Source organism: Sciurus vulgaris (assembly GCF_902686455.1).
Source record: "Sciurus vulgaris genome assembly, chromosome: X".
Lineage (NCBI taxonomy): Eukaryota > Metazoa > Chordata > Mammalia > Rodentia > Sciuridae > Sciurus > Sciurus vulgaris.
In genome coordinates this window covers 105,544,909-105,564,107 of record NC_136471.1, presented here as the reverse complement: position 1 = coordinate 105,564,107, position 19,199 = coordinate 105,544,909, and the positions used below count along the sequence as shown (strand labels likewise).

The window sequence follows — 19,199 nt, the reverse complement described above, 5'->3', positions numbered from 1 at the left end:
TCTATTAGTGATCCCACTAGCTGGATTATAATCCCAGTTAGAATCACGATCAGGGACTGCCTCAGTGCCAATTGGGTGAGCAGAAGTGGTTTGGTGGACCTTGTCAGCATAATTTCTGTCCTGCTCCCAAACTCGCCTGCATTCCTCAGGTAGGAGAGTGTTGGACAGGATCATATAAACATCATGGAAGTTGAGGTCATATGATTGGGCTAGGTATTGAAACTCTTCATGTAACCAGAAGGATTGGAGGTGAAGGACCCTAGCTTCTTTTCGATTTGGGAAAGGTCACTGAGGGAGAAAGGGACGTGTACCCTGACAGCTCCCTCAGACCCTGCTACTTCGTGAAGGGGAAGCAGGGGTGCAGGCTGGTTAGAGAGTGCCATGCGAGAGAAGTAGCAGGTGGACTGAAAGTGGGTGAGGGAGGTCCCAGAGGAGTCTGAGCAAAAGGTTGAGATTGGTAGAGAGGGAGATCATCAGCAGGGTCGAAATCTGGGTTTTCAGGAGGGTTCTGGGGTCGAGGGGTCTTAAAGGCTAGTAGAACCTGGACTGGAGAACAAGAGGAGCAGAGGGATGGCTTGGAATGGAGGAAGGAGAAGGCCTGGACATAGGGCATCTCTTTCCATTTCCCCGAGTTCTCACAAAAGTTGAAAAGGTCCCTCAAATGTTGGGATCTAGGGTACCGTTAAGTGGCCATTTGGAGTCATTGTCTAAGGTATAGAGGGGCCAAATTCTGCTGCAAAGACAAACTAATTTTTGTGCCTTCAAGTCAGGGGTAAGGTGAAGTGAGTCTAAATTTGCCAGAAGGCAACCCAAAAGGGTGTCTGAGGGGTTGGCAGAGGTGGCTGCACCCATGGCAAAAGAGAGAGTAGATAGGGAGAAGCAGAGGCGTCCCTCTGTGTTCCCTTGTACCGAATAAGAAGGAGCTAACCAGTCTGGAAGTCATCACTGCCTCAGGACAGTGTCTGGGGCTAAGGCCCATAGGGGTTCTTGGTGCCCAGCAGCAGGGCTTTGAGCTGGAAGAGTGACCGAGACCCGTAGAGAAGGATCTTTTACCAGGGTAATGCCCTCAGGACCTGTGGACTCAGTTGACAGTGGGGATCAACCATGGCTCTGAAAGCCTTGGTTGGGGGTACCCCTTCAAGCAAGGAACCCTGGGAGTGCCAGATGTTCAACAGTCACTTCCCAGGACCTGCAGGCCGTTTGAGTTGACTGAAGGCAGGGGAACTTACCTGAATCAGCCAGCGGTGGATGAGAAGTCAAGTACTTGGTGAAATGGAAGGTGAATTCTTGGTGAGGGTGTGCTTAGGACCAAGTATAGGATCCAAAAGCAGCTCAGATCCCCACAGGGAGAGCAAGATTGATGGGAGAGCCTATCTGAGTCATGGACCAATGAAAGGACACGCAGGAAGTCCGAACAGAGTCCAAGCACCACACCACACACCGGAATCTCACGCAAGAGATTTATTGTCAGTAGCACACGGGCCAACCAACAAGTCTGTCCCCCCAGAGAAAGGAGCAGCATGTTAGTTCTCACAGAGCAGTTTTATAGTCTGTAATAGGAATTGTATGCATGCTCAGGGGTTACATCATGGGCTGGGGTGATATTGACCTCTATGTTTTACAGGAAGCTAAGCAGCATTGCCTCAGGATTGAAACTTAGGAGCCCCATAGGTAAAAATGGCTTCTGACCTAAAATGGTGGCTCTGATGCCAATATCTACAACGCTTTGTGCTTCTCCTCCCAAAAACCTGGTACCTGAGCCTCCCACTTGCATTCTGAACTTCCTCCCCACTCAGCAGAGATGGAGAGGAGCAGAAGAATGAAGTGCTAACTCTGCTTCCCACCTTGTTTGGATGTTTTGGATCTGAAAAGGAGAGAAATGAGTATGGGGGGAGAATGAGCAAAAGGAAGCATATTAGAGCTAATGAAACCTAATAACTGTAACTCATAAAGCACCATGAACTTTAGCATGAAGGTTCTCAAGCTCTGGTGCACATTAAAGTCTTCTGGAATGCCTTTGAAAATCTCAGTGCCTGGGCCCTTCCCAGACTAAATGCATAAGCCTTTGGGAGGAAAGAGGCATTCCTGTCATTGAAAACCAGTGGCTCATCATGTGACTCAAAAAATCATCTGTGAACCCACAGCCTGAACCTCACCTGAGAGCTTATTAGCAATGCAAAATTTCAAGCCCCGTCCCAGACCTGCTGAATCAGAATCTACAATCAAAGGAAGTCCAAATGATGAATATGCTCAATGACCTTTGTGAAGCACTCTTTAGCAGCCTGGCTGTCAACCATGGCTACACCATGGGATAACCTAGGATACTAAAAATTAATACTGATTTTCAAATTTTAACAACCGATTCACTCTGCCCTCATGCACATATTGGACAAAACACAGAATATCTCAACAGTAATTAATGAATTAACAAATATCCAAAGAGATTTGGGTACCTTCTCTTGTTTCCATTTGTTTCATACACACACACACACACACACACACACTTTTAATCATGTTTTATAAATGGTTTAAAAAACCATTTGTTTTATCACAAACATGAGTTGAAAAAATATGGTATAGAAGCCAAATCCAACCCATCTGGTCTTGTAAATAAAGTTTCATTAGAACAGATGCAGGTCCATTTGTTTCGATATTGCCTATTGCTGTATTCATGCAACAGTGTAGAGTTAATATGTATGACAAAGACTCTGTCCTACCAAGTCCAAAATATTATCAAGTCCTTAAGAGAAAATGTTTGCTGACATCTTTTTTTTTAATTGATTTTTTAATTTTGGTACTGGGGATTGAATCCAAAGGTGCTTTACCACTGAGCTACATCCCCAGCCCTTTTTGTTCTTTATTTTGAGACAGGGTCTCACTAAATTGCTTAGGGGCTCACTAATTTGCTGAGGCTGGCCCTGAACTTCTGATCCTCCTGCCTCAGCCTCCCAAGTCACTGGGATGACAAGCATGCACCACCTGGCTACCTGACTGTGTTTTATAGTAATTTTTCATAGGCCTTTGATTTACCTAAAACTACCAAATATTTCTAAATTGTCAACTGTTGTTATGCTCATTCCACTTTGATCACCATTTTCACTAACTCAGACATCCTCTGGAAAAAGGAAAGCATGTATTATATTGATTTTTGCTTAGGACTGTACTAATTCAATGTCACATCTCCAGCTAAGGGATGAATGGTATTATAGACACTGTTGGTTAACAGTCATTCCACTCATTCTTCCTTGTTAATGCAACACTGATTTGGGGGAAGTGATAATGTGCCCAGTTCTTATTAATAAATCATAATTAGTCTACATCAGTCATGGCAGTCATGGTCCTTTTTTAAGATACTTTATTAGTCTCTCTTGCCACTGGGGTGGCCATATGACTTCTGCACTAAGGAATACATGGAAATGTCTGGTTTTCTAAGAAATGTTTATTCCTCTGATAAAACAGACAGATCTTTGTGGAAAGAAAGCATTTGATCTTGGTAATCATCCTTCTTGGGATGCTGGTATGAGATTGCAATGTAAGGAGCAGACACATTCACCTTGTAACCATGAGGAAAGGCCAAGAGAATTACAGGACTCCAAAGTAGACCCTGTCATACTTTTGCCAGTCATCAGCCCTGGCATTTTCTATCACACAAGCTTCTTGATAAATAAACACAGTTGATATTATCATTTAAGGTCTTTGCGGATGTAAGGCAAGTTGGGACCCGCGGTGATTCTAGCCGCCGCTGTGCCATCCCGCTGAACTGCCGCCCACTCACTCGTCTCAGTTGTGGCTCGCCAATAGCTCCCAGAAAAATGCACCACGGACACAAGGTCTCACGCAAGAGACTTTATTATATGGACGATTAACACGTCCGCTCCAGGGTGAAAAGAAAGGAAAAAAGAGAAGATGGCATGTGCACTTCTCCCAGATATTGGAATCTCCCGGGCTGGAAGGAACCAGTAGCGGAGGAGAGTACTTGCAAGCTGACTGATGAACCAATAGCTATTTAGCATGTTAGGACGTAACGTGGGAAGCAGGAAAATGGTGGCAGGGTAAGCCAGAAATTCCTGTAATTTAAGAGGCCGGCAGAGTGCAGATTAACAGGCGGTTGGGAGGCCAGAAATTCCTGTAATGTAGGAGGTGGGCAGAATGCAGATTGACAGGTGGTTGGGAGGCGGAGTATCGGCTTTATATTACAGTGGATATTCTATTCATTGTGGCTCATCCAACATATATAAAATGACTACAGGGACATGGCAGTTTTCAATCTAACTCAGAATTAAATCCATCTTTTTCCCCATTTTTTTAAATGACCAGTGTTATACGTGGATGCTATAAGTGAGTTAGTGATTGAGGTATCTAAAATAGGTTGTCTGTGTTGTTAACAACAGTCTGGTGGGCTATATGGATTGTCCAAATTGTACATATGCAAAAATGGCATTGAGGCAATGTCATTTTCTGAAATCACAAAACTAGTAAGTGACAGAACAAGAACCATCTCATTTCTGAAGAGTGTAATGTCTTTGCATCATTTCTGTTCTGCTCAATTCTCTGCTATATGTAATACATATAAACACATTGGACTTTATTTTAAGCAACAGCTGTCCTTTATAAATGATTGGCAGTAATTTTTGTGGGCAGTGTGTGCATGTCCCTTCCAAGTGTTCAGATCCAGTGTCCATGTTCTTTGCTGCATTCAGTCATTCCCTAGCTTCCCTGAAAGAATGAATTTCTTTGCTTTGGAAGAAGTAGTATATCCAAAAGGTTCAGGAATAAACCATAAAATGATTAATGGTGAAGCCTTTGTCTTGTCCTCAGTATCTTCCTTCCTGCCACAGAAGGTAGCCTTCCTAGGAAGCCTTACATCTACTTGTTTTATATAGCATGCATGGATACATGCTCTCCTCTACCTTACCCAAATAGTAGCCTAATTGACAGGTTCCTGCACCTTGCTTATTTTCCTCAAATAAATTTTTGTCAATCAACTTTACATACTGCTCACTAGTGATATTTCGGGACTGGGGATTCTTCCTTTTGCCTCTTATATCAGGACAGTTACCAAATCCACCACCTTGACTGGTTTTATCCAAGTATCCTGAATAGTTACATCTAAATTAAAGAGGTTTTATTTTATGTAAGCTGTGTGCCACCTTACACAAATAAAGTCCCCAAAGTTAATCTACATGAGGCATAGCCAACCTTTCCCCTCTTCTTCATTCCCCAGCTGTTTGTATTTCAACTGGTAGTTGAAAAAAAAAAAAAGAGTTGGCACATAACCTACCCAGTGCAAATACTGTCTCCAGAAACTTCACTGTCTCCTAGTGTGTTTTCATCAAAAAATACCTTACTATTTGTATCAATTTACAAGTGTTCTATTTTCTCAGAAGTTAGATATATCTGTTAGGTGACTTGTGTATAAGTCCAGCCATTTTCCCTAGAACACCCCTCTTGATAAGGAATTCGAGGAATTTTGAACTTCTTGCTTGGATTTCCAGCTTGCAGTTCTTTTGACTTTCTGCTCTCAACAAATTGTTACCTGATGGCACTACTGCCAGCTTCAAAGGAAGATAGACAAAGCTTTTAGTTTCAAATTTTCCATCTTCAGGAGGCTCTGGGGAGTGGAAAGCTTTTAAAAGTGAAAAGGAAGCAAAGTGAGACAAAAGGCTGGATACAAACATATGCATATTTAGTTAGCATGTGCTAAACAGGCCCTGGGAGAGGGGAGATCTCCGCTCTCAGTTTCTTTGATGTCCCCCAGACCAGGACAGGGATAGCCCTCTAGCCTATTGAGTAAGTTGTCCCCAATTTCAATGGGGCTCTTAGTTTGGTCTATAATAATTAAAACACTTTTATAGCAACATTAAATACCAAATAAATTATTTGTTTAATGAAGAAAAGTGTTGTTAAAGAGAATCCATAGTTTTCAAAAGCAGCTTTTGGTGTTAGAATTGGTTTTTAGTCCCTTGTCTTCTACAGACTTCCTTCCCTATCATTCTTGTTTAAGGAAAGGAGAAGTCAACTGAAGTGTTCTATGTCAATGCTTCTGGGCCCTTCTCAGCACTACACACTCACAGGGAAATCACCCACTTCCCAGCTTTCCCAGGTAGGTTCTGAGCTGATTAATCAAATATGGTAAAAATATGCTCAGCTCTACTCTTTCCAGTTATGAATACAGGCCTTCACTGCTTTGAGTTTCTGAAATTCTATTCATAAATGGCAGCAGGAAAACAGAAAAGCACATATTTTATACAAGAGAAGCAGACAGTCTTTGATGGAATTTATATCTACTGGATTTTGTTCTCTAAATCCCCTATCATGATGAAAATTCTACCTCCAGAGGCTCCTCCTTCTGAAATAGTTGTCAGACTGTGAGAAACAGAAAGTCTGGTAATCCATTTTCAGAATATAGTATTCAGCCTTAATTGGATTCAATTATAGCCATTTTAATTATAGCGCTTCCCTTTGCCCCCCAGTTTTAAAATTAGCCAATCCCCATAGATTGTAACCACAAGCTCCTCCAATCAGGGCAGAAGGGCAGTGCTGCATTGGGGATATAAACAGGTGGACTGCCCACCCAGGCATTTGCTAGCCAGGTTCTGTAGCTCACGCTTCTAGTAGAAGTAAACTTTGCCTTGCCCACCCGCTTCCAATCACGCACCTCGGTGTTTCTAACAAGACCCTTCTGGCAGCTTCAGATCTGTCTATCATTTGTATAACTTTAGCCTGTTCTAAAACTTTGGATTCTCTTTAATCACTTTTTTTCTTCATTAAGCAAATATTTTACATGGTATTTTAGATTACTATAAAATGTTTTAATTATTATACAAGTTCTCGATTAGATATGTCAAAATTTGTGCCACTGTAAACATAACTATTATGCAGTTCTCATTCATACTAAAGCACTGTTCTACTAAAGTGTTAAATTATTTGCTTCTAAGTAATTTTTGAGTGCTTTCAGTGAGATAAAGATCTATGCAAATAGCTTACTGAGACATGAACTGGATCTGTTTGTCTGAATTGCCAATTATAATATTAGTCTTGATTTTATGTGAATTTCCTTCTGATCCTCTGACCTCAACAACAAAATAAGTATTTCCCAAAGGAAAAAATCTGTCAATACCTTTTTGTTCAGTACCTTCTTTATTTTTTTATTTACTTAAAAAATAAAAATATATTTTCAATTGTTACCTTAATTGAAAGGTAAATGAGCAGGCTTGCTTTTGACTATACATGAAAAATGAGGGCAAGATTGAATTTTCTAGGAGAGGGGTCACATTGGTTTGAAATACCCCATACATCAAGACGGACAGCTTTTTAGTTTGCTGTAATGCCAGGCTTCTTGGGTTCAAACCCCAGCTCCAAAGTTTACGTGTTAAATGATCATGAGTTTATTATGTAATCTCTTTGGGCCTCCATTTCCTCACATACAAAATGGGGATGATAAGAGTACCTACATTATTTGATATAGTGAAGATTGAGTTGCTACAAGTGAAATAAAAATTGGGTTTAATAAATCCCTCTAAAATTAACATCTGTTACTTTCTCTTTATATTTTTTCAAAGGAAACAAAAAAATTAGCTTATAGATTTTTTTATTTCCTATCATACCAAAGAAACCAGAGGAACAATTATGCCATCCAGGCATGCAAAAAAGACTCATTTTCATGTGTGTTATTAATGCTTGTTATTCTAAAGCAATGTGGATAATATGAAATGACCACTTTTTATTGTCTATCTAGGGTTAGTTATATAATTATTTTATATCACATATTTATTTACATTCATGGATAAGATGAAATGGAGGCAAAAGATGCGATGGTCTGAGAGACTAAGAGAGAGGGTAAAATTTCACCTATAGGTCAAGGAAAATTGAGCCTGTATAAGATACTTGCTAGGTCTCCAGAAGTAGCTGATTAATATTTTTTTAATTTTTTTAGATGTTGATAGACCTTTATTTTATTCACTTATTTATACATGGTGCTGAGACTTGAACCCAGTGCCTCACACATGCTAGGCAAGTGCTCTACCACTGAGCCACAACCTCAGCCCCTGATTAATACTTTTTATTCCACTTAGTGCAATTTGATTCCAAATTTGTAAAGAGTGGATACTTGTGTAGGGAGGCAATTGTGATTGATAATAGCATGGGAGAAAGAGTAGACAAAAAAAATTTTTGTACTTATGTAAACCAAAATGTTCATAGTACTTGTATCTTTGTGATGAAATTACAAGTGATTTGCTTTCTATCTGTTTCTGCATTAATGAAATTTTGTATGATCTACTTTTTATATTTTAAACATTATTTTATAAAATTAAAATTTTTGATTAGGATGACAATTATAAAAAGAGTCAATATTACAGAACTTTTTTAATTTCTTTTTTTAGTTGTCAATGGACCTTTATTTATTTATTTATATGCAGTGCTGAGGATCAAACCCAGGGCCTCACACATGCCAGGCAAGCACTCTACCACCGAGCCACAATCCCAGCCCCAATATCATAGAATTCTAAAAGTATATTTATTGTTTAAAAGAAGCTCAGGCTTGGAATGTAGCTCATTGGTAGAGTACTTGCCCAGCGTGCACAAGACCCTGGGTTCCATCCCCAGGATGACAAAGACAAAAAACAAAAAACAAAAACTTCATTCATCTATATTTCACAAGTTTTCACCTGTGATTACATTGTTAATAGTAATGAAGTAAATGAATCATCTGACAATTTCAAGTTTTTGATATAATCCTTTGAAAACTGTTTAGGGTGTACTTTTTCTATTTGGGGCTTATTTTAATACTGAACCTTGCCTATTTTAAGTATATCATTTGAAATATGCTAATAAGCCTCTAGTAAAAATCATACAATATTTCCCAAAACACACCCCAATGCATCTTAGAATCACAGAGTGTTGTAATAATAATGCCCTTCATAGAAGATCTAGTTCCAGGGTAAAACACTAATGATTTTGCATCACTACCATGCCCATGCAACATCTGAGTTTAAAATCCCTGATGTAGTCAAACTCCCTCAATTTCCCTCCCATGACTCCTTTTTTTTTTTCCCAAGTTGGAAAAATAACTTACCATTAAAAATATAAGTCAAGGGCTCCTCCCTTGATGTCAAAGATTTAAATAATATTAGTGACCTGCAAATAAATACAGATTATAAGAATAGTACTTATTGACTATGTTTAAACATGGAAAAATAGAGGCAAAGGCTGGGGGTGGAGTACAGTGGTAGAGTGTTTGCCTAGCATTCACAAGGCCCTGGGTTCATTGCCCAGAGTGGAATGAAAGAAGGAAGGGCAATAGCATCGAGACTGAGGGTGAACTAGTGACCTTTGTATCAAGGTATAGGATAGATTCATCAGTCATTTTAAAGCAGAGACTTTATATAAAAATTAATTATGATCACTACTATTTATTATTTATATGCCAGGGACTTAATTAGACAGGTTATTTATGTTATCTTATTTACATATTATCCCATTTTATAGGTTACTAAGGCTTAGAGGAAACTAAGGCTTAAAGGAGTAACTTCTCCAAATCTCAACTAGTCATTGAGTCAAGTTTGCTTTGTATCTTTTAAATATTTCCTCTACAAATATTCAAGACTTGAAATGCCAGACTACTTTTCAATTAAGATTAAGGTCTAGGTTTGGGCATACCCTAATACAGTTTCTGTACAACCCTAAAATAATATGTAATTTCAACCTTCAGTTAACATCTGTGTGCTAAACTTTGTGGGTGGAGTTCAGGAATGTCTGATGGAAGGGGACCCCAAAAGAACCATTACAAAACAAGGCTTCATCTGCACAGTGTTTGGGTGCAGAAAGCCTATAACACCCTAAACTAACACTATTAATGATGATGGAGATCATGAGATGAGGACCTTGGATATGGACAGTGACATTTGACTTATGTTTTTAATGGTAAATTATTTGGTATAATTTGAAAAGGAGAAAATCCTCATTCCTTATTTTTTATTCTAAAATATCATAGCTGAAAATGCAAATAACTCCAAGTCTTGAAAGTCTTGGTTTCTGATTATTTTAAGGAGGATGCAGACTGAGCACAATGATGTACAGATGGTCCCCGATTACTGATGGTTGACTTCGAATTTTTCAACTTTGTGATGGTGAAAGGGATATGCATTCACTAAAGACCATACATCAAAGTTTCAATTTTGATATTTTCCTGGGCTACTACTATTTGATAAAATACTCTCTCTCCATACTGGGTAGCAGCAGGGAGCTTTAGCTCCCAGGCAGACCCTTAATCATGAGGGCAAATAGCCAAGCAACCAAGACTACATTGTGCTGTGCTCCTAAGCTATGATGTTCAGTAGGTTAGGTTTATTAAATGGGTTTTCAAATTAATGATATTTTCAATTTATGATGGGCTTATTGGGACATAACCCCATCCTAAGTGTAGGTTCTTCAGTATTCATAATTTCTTATCATAGAAAATACAGGCTGTAGGTCTTTTGAACCAGCAAATCTGGTTTTGGCCTTTTGTTCATGACGTTCATTGAACCCAGAGATTTGCTCATCTGACATCTCCCATCTTTTGATGATACTGACTTTGATTTCTTTTGTTTGCATTTTCAGAAGGAGTTTTGGAGCACCTATACAAAAGCACAGCAAGGAGAAAGTAACAGAGGAAGTGACTGGTTTCAATTTTATCTTACCTTTCCATTAATCTTTGGTCTCTTCATTATCCTCCTTGTCATTTTCCTTATCTGGAGATGCTTCCTAAGAAACAAAACTCGTAGACAGACAGTGACTGAAAGCCATATTCCTTTCCCTCAGCACCTTAATATCATCACTCCGCCTCCCCCACCAGACGAAGTGTTTGATAGCAGTGGATTGTCTCCAGGCTTTCTGGAATATGTAGTTGGGCGCTCAGATTCTGTCTCCACTCGCCTGTCCAATTGTGATCCTCCACCAACCTATGAAGAAGCTACTGGCCAGGTGAACCTACGGAGGAGTGAAACAGAACCTCATTTAGACCCTCCCCCAGAATATGAAGACATAGTCAACTCCAGCTCAGCCAGTGCCATAGCTATGGTGCCTGTGGTCACCACCATCAAATGAAGCTGCAAACTTCTTTTTATTCTAATCATTTTTAAAATACTAATGAAAGAACTTTCTAGCACTTTACCACTACATAAATGTGTATTGACTTATTTTATTAGACTCAGCATACTACTTCATTCTTACTGGTTTGATTTTCTTCTGTTTTGTTTCCTATTATAAAATCATTATCCATGCTCATTTTTGCTAGAGGAAAAATGTAAAGAAGGAAAAACATCCCAGTGAGGGTCTTCATGTGATATGTGTATACACACACACACACACACACACACATGTGTATATATATGCATGTGTCCATGTGTGTGCATCAACTCAGTATATTTTATAACTGTCTTAAAAATTCATTAACTTCTATCTAAATCACCTGTAAACAGAGCATTACTCACCAAAATTGGGGGGAAAAGGGCACCAAGAATTTGTCATACATAGCCATAAACATGGTGTATAATTTTGCAGAAAAGGATGTACTTAGCATGTTTTCTAATTTTTAAAGGATTTGTTAACCTCATATTTCTTCATTTACCTTAAAAGAAGAAAGTATAGAGTCAGTCTCGATTTTAGAAACATCTCAAAAAAAAAAGATAAAGACAGCACGTATACACAGTACTTAGAGTTTTAGCAATGAAATCTTTGCTCATTAGTGGTATTTGACTCATTTTGAACTAGAGATTTTCTTCTTGGTTGACTACCACCCACAACCCCCACCCCCTGCCATTAAACACATTGCCTAGCATCTTAGAATGTCTCATGCTATTTGTATTAACATCTTGGTGGGGAGGATTTCCTGGCAATGGAATAATTTTTAATGAGGATAGATGTATTAATAATAGGCAATAGATACCAATTAATCTTTTGCTCCTGGGGGGAGGTAGTAATTATTTTCTTCTTGCAGTTTTGTTTCCTTATAATCTACTGATTGTCTCTCCTACCACCACAGAATCTTCAAGCACCCATGAGTTCAGTTAAAAGTTCTTCAATTCTTAATGTTTTCGTACAGACTGAAGTCTTTGCCTCAAGATTATGAGACCACTTGCCATTAAATTATAAAATGTGCCAGGTGCGGGGGCACACACCTGCAATCCCAGCGGCTCAGGAGGCTGAGGCAGGAGGATCTCGAGTCAAATTCAAAGCCAGCCTCAGGAATGGCGAGGCACTAAGCAACTCAGTGTGACCCTGTCTCTAAATAAAATACAAAATAGGGCTGGGGATGTGGCTCAGTGATCAAGTGTCCCTGAGTTCAATCCCAGGTACCAAATAAATAAATAATAAACAGTTTTTTACATCACCCTTCATCTGGTGAAAAAAAGACTGCAAAGTATGTGTTGTGGCAGGTGCACACTAAATCTAGTTATAGCCCCACACAGATCTCATTATTTTTGCTATTTCATTTTGTATTTTCATTAGACTTTTTTAAAAATGCAGGTTTTTTATTTTTCCCTTGGAGCAGAAGGGACAGGCAGTGAAGGAACTGCCAATGTAAATTGCTCAGAAAGAGAAAAAAAGCATCCACTGAGATAGTGCATATGTAATTTATACAACATGGAGGGTGATCCAAGTGTGAGATCCTAGTATTATTGTTGTGTTTCAAGGAGAATGTTCTCCCTGTTTCCCAAAAATTGATCAGAGTTTTCACATAGTGAGAAATAGAGCAGATGTCTCCATAAATCCCTAACATATTCCCAGTCTGAGTATATGGGCTGTTGCCTAACCCATACTATACTCTGGTCTATACCAAAGCTGTGCCAACTTAAAGGTGATTGCCAACTCAGCAAACAAGATGAAGAAATGGAAAGGGAACTGAAATATATGAGTTTGGTTAATAGATATCATAGCTTCCATAGACCAAAAACTGAACATATCTTGATAGTGGTCTCAGAAACAATAATATTGTTTCAAATTTTGCCATGACTACATGGTGATCTTTGGTTTCTAATTAAATCTGCAGGTGGGAGGGAATGTTTGATTCGGTGAGTTATGTATGTATGTATGGAGTTTTTTATTTGTTTTCAAATGAAAATTAAGGCTCCTTTTGTGTGGATTTTTTCTCTTTTGTCATTAATATCAGATGTTAAATTAGACCAGCAGTTTTTAAAGTGTGGCTTGTGGACCTCTGAAGTTCCTTGAAATCCTCTGAGAGACTCTGTGAGGTCAAAATATTTTCATCGTAATATAAGGAGATTATTTGTCTTTTCACTCTAATTCTCTTAAAGAGTTGAAAAACATAAAACAATGCTATTTTCCCACACATCTTTTTTTCTGTTTTAGAAAATATAGCTATTTTGCATAAAAAGTGTGATTTATTTATGTTGGCACATAATTTTTATTTTTAAGTGAATTAATACTTAAATTTTTTGTTTATTTTCTAATGTGGTAAGTACTGATAGACATAAATCTTATAAGCAAAAATGCTTTGGCATCCAGATCCCCATAGATTTTAAGAGTGTAAAAGGAGGTCTAGAGATCAAAAGTTTGAGAACTGCAGGATTTAGGCAAACACAATAGTCTATTGCTTCGTATCTATTCTTGGGACTTGATTTTACATTTTAAACTCCTGATACTGAATTTAATGCTGCCTTTTAGATATACCTGGATTGCAGTATAATAATGAATGTTGATCCTTGAAGCAAAAGCCAAATATTTAAACTGATCGATAACTACAGCTTTTTAGAATGTTGGTTAAAGAAAACCTCCCCCATAGAAATAGCTCCATCAACCACAAAATCTCATGGCAGCTTTCACATGATGATGAGAAAATAAACAAGATACCACTTTCTTCATGAAACATTATCTTAGGTTTGTTTGTTTTGTTTGAATATGATTTGGGTTTTATATTTTTAAAATCCCTTTTCCTACCCCGTCTGGTTTTATAAACTGAGTTTCTTAACATTTATTATAATAAAGGGGCTTGTCTGGAATAATATATATTTTTATGCTTTTACCTTTCTTACCTGATTGATATTGCATTCGCTTTTGATCATTTTTAATAAAGGTTTATTTTTGCAGAATGTATTTAGTACCTTTCTTAAGCAGTAACTAAGTTGAATCAACCAATTTGGACTGAAATTGAAGAATGGGCTCAATGGTCTTTCAGTGGAATGATTTACCAACCTCCACATGCAGTGGTTGTGTCTGGAATCCTAGAACTGGCACTTTTTGCTTCTCTGCTCTAAATGTCACAATAAATTGTATTTGTTTAAAGGAAATAAAATGATTTCTTCTTTTCCTATTGACCAATACAAATGGAGATGTTGTGTTTGTTACATTGCTAATGATGACTTCTTTAAGACTGATCTGATCCAATAACTGTGGAGGTAGCTTTAACTTGGTTCTATGTAAATAGCATGAATTTTATTCTAATATTTCACATTTTTAAATGCTTGGTTTACATTAAATTATGGTATTTAACTATTTTTATGTTTGTACTAGGTAGGGGTTTTCTTGTTTCTGTGTTTTTGGTATGCTAAATAAAGCTATTTTTAAACCCAAGAGGCTTTTTCTGCCATGAGTTAATCATATTATGGTTAGATGATAAACATGCTGCATAAGCTCTTATTAATTATGTTCTTTTTGATAAGGTACAATGATTATGTTTCCCTTTTTGGGGATTTAGGGAATATTGCTAAGAAACCAGAAATCACCTGGTGACAACCTCAGGATGTTCCCAGCATAAAAAAAGAACTTTCTAGGCTCAGTTATGGCTCAGATGTAGAGCACTTGCATAGCAAGTTCAAGGACATGGGTTCAATCCCCAGCACAAAAATAAATAAATAAATAGATAAATAAATAAATAAATCCTCTCTGTACCACTTTTGAATGACCCTGGCATGATAAAAATGAAAACACTTGCTGAGTGTGATGGTGCACGCCTATAATCCCAGCAACTCAGGAGTCTGAGGCAGGAGGATCACAAGTTCAAGTCCAACCTCAGCAACTTAGCGAGAACCTGTCTCAAAACAAAAAGTAAAAAGGGCTAGGGATGTGACTAGAGGGACCCTAGGTTCAATCCTTGGTACCAAAAAAAAAAAAAAATGTAAACACTAAAAGAATAGATTGAGTCCCCCAATAGTTTGTCAAGACTTGGGAATGGTGGTATTTGCAAAAAGCTGATTTTATCCTGCTTAGCAGAATAGCTTGCTCTTGACATTTGAGAAGATGATAAAAGAAAACACAACATGAAAACATTGTGACCACAGGCATTTTCCTAAGTATAGCCACCTCAAAGAGTAAATGCTAATACATCACGTCATTAGCCAAGCAAATGTAAACCTAAGTTGGTCTTTATGTTATAAAAATTAAAGCTGTATTCAAGGAAGAATTTCAAATGTAATTTATAAGTCTAAGTGTTTTGTAAGCATATATCCCCAAACACTTACCAAAAAAGCATAAAAAATACTTTTAAAATATATAGCAATTTCAACGACACTCAACACCTATATCAAGACCTCGCTGGACTGGAAATGATAGAGCTCAGTAGTACAGCATTCAGAAGGCTCTGGGTTCAATTCCCAGTACAGAAAAAAGGACAAAAGACATTTCTAGTACACCAGAAGGATAGTTCAGATCTTCTCATTAAAAATAATACTATTACGGATTTAAGAAGATAGAGCAGAGCTTGGTGGTGAACCCTGACCCTTCTATAGCACAGAAAGGAGGCAGTGAAGGAACAGCTGACCAGAGATATAGGTGACATAAATGCTCTAAGACCCAACATTAGACTGGGACTTGAAATTTGGTTACCAGAGAAGAAAATAAGGGCAGAGTTCCTTAACCCTGAACCTGAACCAGTGTTGCGGGGAGGGCAGAAATGGAGACCAAATGAGAGGAAAAGCACATAAGCTCACTCCCTTAACAATAACTAGGGGCTTGGGAGCAGACCAAGTTAAAACACAACAGGAGCTGCGGCTGGGACATTAAAGATCAAGCAGTTTAACCCAAATTATGAACTGAAAACCATGTGGAGCACAGCAGTCATTTTATGCAGTCAACAGCTGGTCAGCCACCCAAGAAGAAATTAAATCAACACAGCATCTCCCCAATTGTAGAGTAACAAATAAACCAGAAGGAGTACCCCTGCAGTCAATAATCCATCTAGAAGGAACTTGTAAAGGGATCTCTACTAGCTGAAAGTTACTGAAATCCCTTTTCCTTACTGCCAACAAGGGGAGTGGGCTGGAGCAACCTGAGCAGGAAACTCAGGGGAAGTGCTGGCCCTAACCCAGTGCTCTGCATAGATACTGTGGGAGCTTGGGCAGAGATGGAGCAGACACCAGAGATTCATAGTAGTAGGAAGTGAGAGTTCAGAAGGAGACTGGTGGGAGCAGTCTTCATTCAAGACAGCAGCAGAGAGGGATGGAACTGAGGATTTGCAGCTGCAGCCCGCCAAGACCTTGGATACAGACAAAATAGCTGTCTCTGTCCCAGTCAGCTAAGGGTTGCAATGCCCATGGTTCACAGTGATAGTTTGAACTCAGGCAAACTGGCTGAGTCTCTTTCCTGGTAGCAGAGACAGGGCTGTGGCAATCTGTGTCGGTGAAGGAAATGCTTGTACACCATAGATCAGCCACAGAGAACCCACAACCAAGGTGTCATGCTTGCAGACAGCCACCAGCTCTGTGACATTTTGAAGAGGACCCTTTGGAGGGGAGTGGGTGCACGATGACCTGCAGTAGTCAGAGCCACAGTTCTGAGCCCTGCATCTTGAGCTCCAGTACAAAACAGCAACAGCCAGCAGACATAGCACAGCACCCTCCAAGAATCCATTCTCAGGCTCCTTTGCTGACAAACGAGAACCAGCTGGGGGAGGTCCGCAACAACCAGGGACCCAGCACCTCTGGGAGATCCAAAGCCGAAGAGTCTTAGACATCTTTTAAAGGTCTCAGAACTTGAGGAAATCCAAACCAAGGCTCAAAAAGGATTTTCTTTGCCTTGGCATGGTTTACTATAAATAGTACTAACATAAACTTTGATATATATCCCTCTTCATTTTGATTTGATAGTTGTTATGCTAATATTCAATATTTTGCCCTCAACCCGCTTGATTTTATTTCTTCCCATGTTTTAAAGCACTAATTGGAATCATTCTATCTTTGTTTTTCTAGCTCAGGTTTACACTTGCCCCTCTTACCCCCTCTTTTCCCTCTTACATTATGTACTATGGCCTCAAGCCCCCTCCCCATCCATCCTTTTCTTCTTTTTACCTTGGTGCATACTATTCTTTTCTGTTTTATCTATTCTTTTTTTTTTTCTTTCTGTTTTTCCTCTCTTCTTTTGCCCAATTTTTCTCTCCTCCCACTTTCAGTCCCTATATAACATTATGGGAATTTGATTATATTTAATAACCAATGTTTAAACCTATTTTAAATCTTTACTAAAAGTTTATATCTGGATTAGAGGAACTGTGGAGAACAGCATCAACAAGTTCTTCCCCCCTAAGGCTGGATAGTACATGGCTTTGCTCTGAAGTAATTGTAGTAAATAGGGTTTAGTGTCTTATCACAGAGTGGTACTGATACAGGGAACAGCAGAGGACAAATACTGAGCAAAAGTATCAATACCTGGATATTCACCCAGCTTGAGGCTTTTAAGAGAAATAAGCTCACTGATTAGTCCCTTGCCTAAAAGAAGAAGCGATAATCATTTGAAAGATGGTGGTAGACATACAAGTAGTATGAAAAAGCAAGAGAGAAAACCAATCCAAACAGCCCATAACACTTCCACAACCAACCCCATTGACACCACAGTGGAGGAAATATTTGAGAAACAATTTAGAAAGGCCAAAGTTTAAATGTTCAACAAGCTAAAAGAAGATGTAAAGAATGAACTATAAAATACAAGAAGTGAAAGATCATTTACATAAGTAGATAAGAGATTATGAAAAAGAACCAAATGAAAATCCTGGAAGTGAAAGAATCAATCAAAATAAAATTTTCAGTGGAAAGCATCATCAATAGATTAGATCACCTTGAAGACAGATTTTTTCAGGCTATGAAGACAAAGTACATAATCTTGAAAATAAAGTCATCAGGGATGTGACCCAGTGGCCAAGTGCCCCTGAGTTCAAAAAAGAAAAGAAGGTTAAGAGACCATGACCAGAATAGTCAAGAAATTTGGGATAACATTAAGAGACCAAATTTTAGGATCACTGGGGTAAAAGAAGACTCTGAAATACAAACTGAAGGAATGCATTATCCTTTCAATGAAATAATATTAGAAAATTTTCCAAATCTTAGGAAAGAGATAAAAATCCAAATTCAAGAGGCATATAGAACTCCAAATAGGAAAGGTTTTTGGAAAAAAAATCCTCTCCAGGATGCATTATAAATGAAAATGTCTAATATAAGAATGATTATAGAAATTTTTAAAACCACAAGAGAAAAATGGCAGTCACATTTAGAGGTAAACCAACTCAGATTTCAAATGATCCCTTAATCCAGACCCTAAAAGCCAGGAGTGCTTAGAATAATATATACCATGCCCTGAAAGAAAATGACTGCCAACCAAGATTACTATATCCAGCAAAATTATCTGTCTGAATTGAAGATGAAATAAAAACCTTTCATTAAAAATAGAAAAATAAAAGAATTTATAAACATTAAGCCTGTACTACAAAACATACCCAATGAAATATTTCAGGCAGAAAAAATGAAAAATATAAGTGAAAACCAGTATAGATATACGTATTGCACTAGAAGAATACTCAACTAAAGGAGAATGAAGTCTGAATTAAGCATTCGAAATAAATTAAAATGTCAGGAAATAAAAAATCATCTCTCTATAACAACATTGAATGTAAATAGTCAACACTCCTCAATCAAAAGGCATAGATTGGCAGATTGGATTAAAAATCAAGACCCAAACATGGTGTTCACAGGAGACTCACCTTATAAAGAAATGCACAGACTGAAGGTGATAAGATGTGAGAAAATATACCACACAATGGAAACCACGAGCAAACAGGGGTAGTTGCTCTCATATCTGACACAGTAGATTTCAAGTCAAATTTAATCAAGAGAGACAAAAGAGTCACTTAATACTAGTTAGAGGAATCATCCAACAAGACATAATGATTATAAATATTTATGCCTCAAACAACAGGGCATCTATGTACATAA

At 38.2% G+C, this 19,199-nt stretch overlaps 1 protein-coding gene across 1 annotated transcript in view; it reads left to right on the top strand.

The window, feature by feature from the left end:
* PRRG1 (proline rich and Gla domain 1) overlaps positions 1-11,807 on the top strand; it is a 105,348-nt gene extending 93,541 nt beyond the window's left edge. The window contains exon 4 of the mRNA XM_079122972.1: positions 10,603-11,807. Coding sequence (XP_078979098.1) covers positions 10,603-11,088 — 486 coding nt within the window. The 3' untranslated portion in view covers positions 11,089-11,807. The remainder of the gene's footprint in view (positions 1-10,602) is intronic.
* Positions 11,808-19,199: the final 7,392 nt, after the last annotated feature.